The following is a 10,214-nucleotide window of genomic DNA, read 5'->3' as shown; positions in this document are numbered from 1 at the left end:
GAAATGGTGAATATGAACTTATTTGGAGTATTGATGACTAAATGACACCAAGTAATCAGGAATTTGTGTCATTTAATACACCTACACACACACACACACACACACACTAAGCAGTGACATTGTTATAGAAGAGTCACTCTGAAGACTGTTCATTATACCAAACACTTCATTTATTTCCTTGTACTTATTCACAGTATTTACATTTTGTACAATACCTGGATTGTACTTTTACAGAGGACAAATGGGACTGGCCTGGACATATCTGCAGATTGATATGCCACTGTCTTCAACACAAGTGAGGTTTTTTTGGTTTTCATTAAAATTTTTCATGCAGTTCCAAACTGTACTTTGGGAGTTTAATTGTAGAAGTAGTACAAAATGTCAAATCATACTGTATACTATGAAAATACAATTTAATGTTCTATGTTTTTAAAGAAATACTCCTTTTGGTTCCACCTAATCTTAAAAGGGAAATACCTCATTTTATAGCATTAAACATCAAATGTGGAGTGTTCTCAATTCTTATAATCTAAAGAGTGGCAAGTCTCACTGACAGAAACATTGATTTGCTGAATGTATATTTGTAAACTGTCAGCAACATAGAAAATGCAAAGGGATTATGGAAGAATGCAAAAATAAATCTCTGTCCACAGGAAATGGGCATGAAGATGGTTCTGTTCTCTTGGTTTCCAAGGCACTTTTCAAGGTTCCTGGTGTTGCTCCTTTGCAGCTGAAAACAATTACATTTGATTTTATTTTGCCACTCACTTTTTATTACCAATTCTAGAGGACCAATGAGTTCAGCAATATAATAACACATTTATAAACAAGGAGTCTGTATCTATCTTATGTTCAAAGTCTAGGTCTTTCCCCCACTCCCACCTGGAAAACAACTTAATTCTTTAGTTACCATGTGCTTGCTGCCTAAGGGATGAAAGCCATCATGCACACCTGTGAATAAATACTTGCTACTGTTAACTTTAGTTCTTGGTCTTAATGTATGATGGGGATCTTTGGATATTCAATCAATAGAGTTGCAGTTTGTGTCACTTCAGGGAAAGTGACACAAACTTGTCTTAAACTTCTGTGTTCACACAGTAAACTTACTATTTAATCAAAACCCTTTCTAGTACTTCTTGTTAAAATACCTGTCTACCTGTTAGTTTTAAAGGAAGGGTAACATCAAGGTTACTAGGCCATATTTAGGTTAAACCAGGTACTTGGATACTTAGTATTCAATTCTATACTTTAAAAAAAAAAATCCCAGAGCTCAGGCTTTTCATTTAACTGACCTGTAGGTTCAATAATAAGGTGTATGTGTGACTCATAATATGCTTTCTCTGGTCTGAGGACAGTTACTGAGCTTCCCAAGGAAACCTCATGAATTTGCTCATTACTTGTCTCCTAGGACTTGTAAAACCTGACCCTTAGGCTGTGGGCAAGAGCTGGGACAGGAATCGAGTCCAGTTGTCTGGAAGAGAAGATGAAAACTAAGCAGAAGACTGGTGTGGCCACTGTGAACCAGCAGAACACATGCTCAGGGTTTTCTCCATTGTGGTGAGACGGGATGCTTGTTCTGGACCTGACTAGTACCCTGAACTAATCTGCAAAGTACAGAAACACCTACCTAAGTTTATACTGGTGGCCACTAGATACAGGTTTGCTGTCAGTTTTAACCTTCTGACTTAAAAGAGTTTAATCTTTAAAAAATAAAAGTTTTAAACTAATAGCAGAGATACTAGTGTTTTAAACTGCACCCACCTCCCCCCATATTTTGGCCAAACTGAACCTATTCCATGTGGGACAAGTGACTGTTGAAGCAGGTGGCCTTTGGTGCAGAAGTTTGAGAACACAAATCTTCATGCCCCTGTACTGTGTTGCAATATCCTGTCTGGATAATGCAGGAGATGTAGCAGAAGCCACTGTGACTTACTGTGGCTGCCCCATGCCATATCTCTTCAACATGCCTTTTCCTTGCTGTTTTCTGTAATACACTATTATTAGGGCGAGCATAGATGTGCTGCTGATGCCTGGCAGACTGGCCAAGTAGAGCTGGTGCATGAATACAGTATGCTGCTGGTAGTTTGGCTCTTTGGGAAACTGAATCCTGTACAAGAGCAGCCAGCCCTCAGGAGGCTAGGTGGTACCAAAGGCAAGAAAGTTCTCAGTGGATAGGCTGGACATTCACACCCTACTTCCCAAGGGACACTCAAAGGATATAATAGAACTGACATTTTTATTTTCCCAGCACATTACCAGCACAACTACACGTGTATGTATGTATGTATGTATATGTGAAGAGAAAACACTTCAATGAGCTATAAATGCAATGGTTGAAAAAAATGAAAATGTTGGAAAGAAGGGAAATGAGGGCACGTACTTCTCAGCTTTGACTAGCATAAACACACCTGCTTCCTCCGGAAAGCCAGGATGCTTGTGCAGCCTTTGCTGCTTCACTTCATCATTAGTAGAGAGCCTCTTCTTTTTAGTGGCTTTTGGTCTTGATACAGCAATCCAGACTGTGAGGATATTGTGTACTGGCCCTGCTGACCCAGCTAGGTCCAAGGTTTACCTCTGTGCACAGTGCTGCTATTGTACTGGGCAGTCTGTACATAAAAGAGTGCTCCTCTCATCCATTTTTTATGAGACAAGCTAGAATAGCTATTAAAAAAACGCAACATTTTTTATTTGTATTTTCTGGAGAGCAGGCATGTTTTCTGGGAACAGCCATTTGTATTCAGGAAGTAGGTCTTATTTGTGGTGTGAATCTCTACCTAATAATACCTGACACACTTAAGACATAGAAATACAGAACTGATTAAAGTCCTGTCAATCGGTATTAAATGAATTAGTACTGTGGAATCTGTGTTGGGAAGTAAAGCCATATTCCCCCTATACATTGTTAGCAGCACAGTTGAGAGCATCAGTGTACAGTTACAACCTGATAGTGCATTTACATTTCTTCCACTAGGCATTAGGGGTGAGCACTCATAGAAACATTTATTAGCTATGTTAGGTTTTTTTTTTCTTTTTTTTTTTTTTTTTTTTTTTGCTATAATGATAAGACTCCAATCCTTTACCAGATACATAAATTTTGCGTGGCTGTGGTTAGTAACAAACAATATAGTCTAACTTAAAATTTTGTATTACTTTACCAAAGTGCAAAAGGAATGCACATTTGACAAGTATCATGTTTCAGGGTTTTTTTTTTTTGTGTGTGTGGTATATACATATGTGTATGCAGATGTGCATGCCCATGTATGCATACAAAAGCCAGAGAAGGATGTTGAGTGTCTTGTTTTGTAGCACTCTACCTTAGTCCTTCAAGACAGGGTCTCTCACTGAAACTGGTGCTAAAGTGAACCTCTTGTCTGGCCACTGCAGCTCTGGGGTTACAGGAATCTGTTGCTATGTCTGGCACTTTACATGGCTAATGGGGATTTGGAACTCAAAGCCTCATGCTTACATAGCAAGTGCTCTTACCTTCTGAGCTATATCCCCACCCACATGCCTCAGTTTTTAAATTTGGTGTTTTTATGGATTGATATGCAGTGCAATGCTGGGCAGCAGGGAACCACAGTTCTAGCCTGCCACATTCTATATGTTGTTTATTAAATAAATTTTGAAGGACATCTGTCCTTCAAATATCAGTGAATTAGTTCAGCCTTGAAGCCAACAGCAATGGGTTAAAACATGTGCCCTGATGTAAACTGTCCATGCTGAAATCAGCTATGTGCCATATGAAGCTCCAGTAACAATGTCCACTGTAGATAGCCAGCAGGGGGAGCTTTCTACTCATGGCCAGTATTTTGAGATAAGTTGGTTGTCTTTTGCTCAGAGAAAGGCTACTGTAGTGAAAGAATGCATGAGTCTAAATGCCCGTTGTTTTTTTTTGTTGTTGTTGGTTTGTTTGTTTGTTTTTTAATGACCTACATGGGATACTAACACTTTCTGTGTGTCCACCACAATTGTTTGGGAGCTTACCTTATCTCTCCATGCACATGGGACTGACAGCCAGCCGAGTAAGTAGCCTGGCACATCTTTTATAGTCTGCAGTGAAAAAAAACCATGGAGCCTTGTCAGTTGCCTGCACAACATTAAAATTAAACATAGGCTGACTATTTTGCAAATATATAAAGAGTTATAACCACCATTTATCTTTTAATATTCTGACTTCCTAAGAAGCAATATAATCTGTTATCTGAAATTATGAACTCTATATTGCTTACTTACTTCAGGGGAAATTGACATTACAAGTAGAAATCTGATAAGGGCTACAGAGGGGACAGACACAGCATCCTCTGAAGTGTGGCTGCCAGGTCCACAGAAATCCCACGAGTGTTGCTTCTAGTGAGATAGGCTCCTAACATGCCTTTGTGTGAACTCTCTTTCAGATTACATACAGATTAAGTCCCCACCTGAGATGAGCCTTATAGACTTTTACAATGATGTCAGAAAGAAAGAGGGCCAAAAGGATCAGGGCAGACTGGATCCGTTTGGGAGGCTATGCAAGAAACAGAGGCAAGGGGATAAGAAGGTCAATGCTGGTCTGGGCTACAGAATGAATATGAGGCCACCTCGAGCAACTTAACAAGAATATGTCCCAAAAAGTAAAAATGAGAGAGAGGGGTGGGTATAGCTCAGTAATAATGTGCTTGTGGAAAGCTCTAAACTCAATTATCAACAATGAAGAAGAAGAGGAAGATAAAAGTTTAAAAGCAAATTTTCAAGTGTAGACTGGAAAAAAAGGTATTATTTTTTGAGTGCAGCCTAATGTTCACTGCTGCTTCCCAGATTCCATACTTCATTCTTCTGCTCCATCAAAAAATGTATAGGAAGGTTCAGTTACTACAGCTATAGGAGAATTTCCCCAGGACAAAATTCTGTGAAAAGCTTCAGTAATTTATGATTTACTAAAGTGTATTTCTCAGGAATAATAAAAATCATCAAAAGGGGAAGCATTCATCCTCAATGGAGAATCTGAATGAGTGACAATGATAAATATTTACACACTCCCAAAAAATTAGTTTCTAAATGTTTATGACATATATCCCTTTGGTTCAAAGAGGAAAGAGAGCCTAACCTACTTATAATTGGTCACCTAGATTTGTTTTATTGCTCTTCTTCCTCAGTTTTTGAAATGTAGTTTTCCTGAATAGATTCTGTACCAAGGTGGAGTAGATTGTGAGCTCAGGAGTCATCTAATTAACAAACTGTACATACTTCCATTTGTAATTTGCCTAGAGATTCTAGGTGTTCCTATCTCACTCAGTCCAAGTCTCAAACAATGCTCCTCAACCAGTGATGTGCATGTAGAGTAGAACAGAGTCTGTTTGTCAGGAATAAGAGATTTGGTTCTTCATTTCACCAAGCACTTATGGCTCTCTAGGAAGGCTGGACTCTATGGTCCATAGCAGTTCTAGCATCCCGGGATTTCAGTGAATTTCTAAACATCATAAAACATCACAGAAGGGCTATCATTCTGTTTTAATGAAAAAAGAGATGGAAATGGCTAATTGTCCCAATGCACAAATGTGTCAACCTTCCACCACTTGGGACTCAGTTTAAACTGTGACCAGGAGTCTTTATATATTATTACCAAAGGATGCAACAATGTGGGGAATAGCAAGACACCCTGGGAGAAGCTTGAAGAGACTTTGCAGGGTGAAGCATGAGCCTTGACCCTGGTGTTTTGATGTTTCTATGACAAGCAATTTAAATTTTGTCTCCTAATCTCTAAAGGAATGGGTTTTAATGCTAGAAGGTCATGTTCAAATTTAGAATCATATTATTGTATTGTATGAGATATTTATTATAAAATAGATGTTCACTTAAACAGTAAAAAGGTTGTGTGGCCACAAGAAACAAGTTAGTAATTCTCAAACAGAAGATATTTCATTGCACAAGAAAGTAGGGGAGATAATGATACAAGAGGTTCACATGGCAAGTTCAAATGAAAAATCAAACTCTACAGGAAGTATGTTTGCTTACCCTGGGCTTTAGACCTGACTATGTCTGACACATGCTAGTGAGAAAGCTTTGCTGGGCCAAGACCCACAGATGTGATGTCATGAACCTACCTAGCAGTGTCCATCATACAGAAGCAGTCTGTAAATGACAGACATCAATATTCAGAGAAGCTATGCTGCCTAAACAGAAAAATTTCCTACTCCATGTAACCAGTATATCTGTGTCAAGCAGGAAAGGCCACTTCAGTCTGCTGACTGGGCTGCTGTCCTCTTTATCATCTCTCAAAGCAGCCCACCAGATCCTGGTGTGTCTGCATGGCTTTTCTCCTGTGAAAGTCGTCATCTCATTTTTAAAAAATGATTTTATGAAGAGTGCAAGGGGTCATTTGGGGGGAGTAAAATATACTTCAGTAGATAAGTAGATGAAGTGTGTTGAAAATGAAAAGAAATTTAAAGGAAAGACACATGAGAAATGGGCCAATGTATAAGCCCTGTGTCTCTGAGCTGAAGAAGAACAGCCAGAAGAGCAGCATTTGGAATAGCAAATAAAATTCTTAGGTGATGAGAGTTTTTATTACTAATGGAAAGAAAATAGCACTGGTCAGAACAATGGAGATGGCAAAAAAGTTTGATGGGAAAATTTCAGGCCAACCAGACTGTTTATACCCCAACACTTGGACCACCAGCAGACCTCTGAGCATCTCACGCCTAACCTGTGTGATGTCCAATAGACTAGAATATGGACTTTGTGCCAGAATTCATAAACAAAATGAGAATGTGAATGAAAGGAAGGGTTCGGGCCATTTCAAGATGGGTTACCATGAGGTAAATACTTTCCAGTGTTTGTTGCAGAGTTTAAACCATCTGCTCCAATGTCTTGGCACCCTGCCCCAATCCAGACAGGTAGGGACCTGTCAAAAAGCAGACCTCCTGCAGTGAGAAGGAAGAGTGGAGCGCCATTTGCCTATTGGGTGCTCACTTACATGCAGGGATGGTGCAGTCTCGCGTGTTGTGGTAAAGTCTGTGAAAGTGCTTGCTGCACTTCGGACTGAAATAAAGAGGACCTGGAACACAGAGGAAGAAAGTCACAAAGACTCAGGGCAAAAAGGAGCAGGGAGGGCGGAGGAGTGAAGGGAACACACACCTGTGAGATGTTTCAGAAACTTGTCCTTCATCCTTAGATCTCGAGGAACAATCTCTATGAGGGGTGAGAAATCGTATTACTTGAACAAAGCACCTATTAAGTGTGATCTTAAGTGAATGTGGAGGAAATTTTTGAGACTTGCATTATCCATACTACAATGCACTGGATAAAATAGGAGAACACTTGGTATTTGCATGTAATACAATGCGGACACTTAGATCAGGACATGATTTTTCTCAAACAGCATTAACTACTCATAAAGCTCCAATATTATCAGTCTATTCTCTCTGGATATGATAAGAGTCACAGGCCATAAAGTTATAGGATTGAAAAAAAATGGTTTTGGATAGGTTCCAAGGGATCAATCACTTGTATCCACTTTAATTTAAAGAACTTTGAAATCAAATTCCACAGCATTTAAAAATTCTAGAAATAAACCTGAACCTTCAAAACAAAACAAAAAGATGTATTGAACACTATACTTTTGTAGGTAATTTTAAAGATCAAATTTCTTTACAATTCTCTGATAGTGGGGCTGGTATGAACAGATGGGAATGTACATCACCTTGGTTTATAAGGCAAAGTAGGGTCCCTAAGGAAAGGTTTTTACACACCAACTCGTAATCTTGCTTTTTGTTGGTATCTGGTCCCCAGTGATGGCTTCCTGTTTGTTTTTTCCCCCGAGTTTGGATATTGTTTTTGCTTTATTTTCAGTCTCTGTAATCATTTTCTAAGTCTCTGACCAACATGAGGCCAATAACTTCTCTGTGATTGTGTAATGTCACATTTTATTCTTACCAGAAATATCATTCTCCTCTTTCCTAATAGCCAATGAGAGATACTGACATTGAGTCTTCCATGAGGGAGGTGGAGACTACTCCCTAAGGCCTTTCTTCATGTACTCCTTACTTGAGTCAGTTTACACAAAAGTGACCCTATCATATTTGACCTAATTGTGTCATGAAAGCATTAAAAGCTTGCATGCTTCCCTGAGAAATTCCCATGAGCCACTCTGGGAAGGGCTCCACCAGGGAAGCTGTGGCCATTTCTTCCTCTGCTGGAAATGGTGGGCTGGCAAGCCTCCTCTGTAAGGAGCAGAGTGTTCTGAACTGGGCACCAGCATATCTTAGCAGTGGATTGGGGTTGTTATTTTAGAGGCTCACACACAGTCTCCTGTTTCTGCCAGTTTCTTTTTCTTGAGAAATAATAAAAAACAAAAACAAAAAAACACAAAAAAATTCTTAGTAAAAAATTTTTAAAATTGATTCGTCTTTAAAACTATGTTTCTAAAAAAATTCTGCTTAAGAAAATACTAATATAATGTGTCTTTCAGATATGGAAGGTAGCCCTTTCATCCACACTGCCAAAACTCACTTTTTGCTCCTCAGTACACACTGTGGCTAGAACTGTCTTTCAGGGCTCACACTGACAGTACCTCACTCATTCCTTTTCCTTCAGGTCTACACTGATGGACACTCGGGCATCCTTGGTTTCTCAGGTCATATTGCCGAGACTTTCACTCACTCTCTATCAGATCTACATCGCCAGGACCTCACCCACTCCAGTCCTCGTGGTCCACATTGTTGGACAATCATTCACTCTCTACCAAGTAGATTGGAACTGTCAATCAGCAGTCACCCACTCTCTGCCCCCTCAGGTCTACACTGCTAAGATACTCACTGTCTGTTCCTGTAGTCTACACTGCTTGGATCCTCATCCACTTTGCATCCTACTGGTCCATACTGCTACAGCTCAATCTCATTAACTTTCTGTACCTTGTGGTCTAAGCTGCTGGGCACTCACCCACGCTGTTCCTCAGACTCACACTGCTAGGGCTCTCTCTTCCACATTCATTCTATCCTCATGTGTCTACACTGCCAGAACACTCACTACTTACTTCCTACCTTTCAAATCTATGCTGCCAGAACCCTCCCTTACTCTGTTTCATATTATGGTCTACACTGCTGAGCTCTTACCCACTCTAAGTCCTTCACATCTACACTGAGGAACACTCACCCACTCTCTGCTCCTCTGGGTCTGCCCCATAATCCGTGGCCTCCCTACGGCCCAAGGCAAAGTCGGACTCGCCAAGGAGCTGCAGCCTCTTGTTGTCTCCAGTGTGGAATTTCTTCAGCTCCTGAACCAGCTCAACTAGCAATCTCAGCAAGGTCTGCTGGTCTGCAGGCCCCCGGGGCTGCGCACGTCCCCGGTCCCCCACCATGCTCAGCAGTAGCAGCATAAGGAACAGCGGGCGCCCTGACAAGCGCATGGCCCCGGTGGCCTGCGTCGCGGGTCTTGGGACCTGCCGCCCCACCAGCCGGAGTCCAAGTTTCCTGCACGCGGAGTCCGCGCGGAGACCGCGCTGCACAACTTTCTTTCACCGCGGGAACCGCGCGCGGGGTCTTGGACACTTCTCAGAAATAGGAGGCCACAGGTGCAGCCCGGCCTCAGGTCCGGAGCTGCGGAGCAGTTGGGCCACCCTGGACTTGAGAGGCAAGGGCACCTGCCAGCTGTGGGTACCGCACTGCCCTCAGGCACCTGCTCCCACGCCGTGGATCCCGCGTTGCCCTCGGGCACCTGAGCCCACGCCGTAGGTTCCGCGCCCGCCGCGCTCCTCCGTCTCCCAGTTCCGACACTACTTCATGAGCTCCAGCTTCACTTGTCCAGCGCAGGGACACAGGACGCACAGCTCCTACAGGGACAGCGCCGACCCTGCTGCTCCGAGCCCCGCTGTCCTCGGGCGCTTCTTATCCTCGCGGCCGCCGACGTCAGGCGGGTCCCCCGGGTTCCGAGCGCCGCTTTAATTAGAACCACCGAGCGCTGCTCCGGGGCGCGGATATTCGTCAGGCCCCTCCGCCTCTCGCTCTCTCATCCCCTCCCCCGTCCCCTCCGGGCCCAGTCTTCAGTCTCCGCCCCTCCCTCACGTCTCCACCCGCGTCTGGTCTCCCCCTCTCTCGTCCTTCCTCTGCCTCTCCTGTCTCCCTCTCCCGCAGTCTATTTCCCTCCGTAAGTGACAGGATGAGCAGAAATGCCTTTACCGGGAACTGGGATCTGTTTTTGTCTAAATGTAGATCTTGGGCTATTTAAAAGGAGCGGCTTGA

The 10,214-nt window shown here is 42.3% G+C and overlaps 1 protein-coding gene across 2 annotated transcripts in view; it reads right to left on the bottom strand.

The window, feature by feature from the left end:
* Window positions 1–148: 148 nt before the first annotated feature.
* The window catches only part of Alkal2 (ALK and LTK ligand 2), a 44,194-nt gene continuing 34,128 nt past the window's right edge, over window positions 149–10,214 (bottom strand). Inside the window, exons 1-5 of one of the 2 annotated variants that reach the window (XM_059248610.1) lie at window positions 9,130–9,911; window positions 7,114–7,167; window positions 6,953–7,033; window positions 3,985–4,050; window positions 149–730 (exon numbers count right to left, since the gene is read on the bottom strand). In XM_059248610.1, the coding sequence (XP_059104593.1) occupies window positions 3,986–4,050; window positions 6,953–7,033; window positions 7,114–7,167; window positions 9,130–9,382 (453 nt within the window). In that variant the 5' untranslated portion in view covers window positions 9,383–9,911 and the 3' untranslated portion in view covers window positions 149–730; window position 3,985. Of the gene's footprint in view, window positions 731–3,984; window positions 4,051–6,952; window positions 7,034–7,113; window positions 7,168–9,129; window positions 9,912–10,214 lie in introns of those variants that run through there. The other variant, XR_009375757.1, reaches the window with a different exon arrangement.

Source organism: Peromyscus eremicus, chromosome 22 (assembly GCF_949786415.1).
Source record: "Peromyscus eremicus chromosome 22, PerEre_H2_v1, whole genome shotgun sequence".
Lineage (NCBI taxonomy): Eukaryota > Metazoa > Chordata > Mammalia > Rodentia > Cricetidae > Peromyscus > Peromyscus eremicus.
This window is presented reverse-complemented; position numbering and strand designations above follow the sequence as displayed.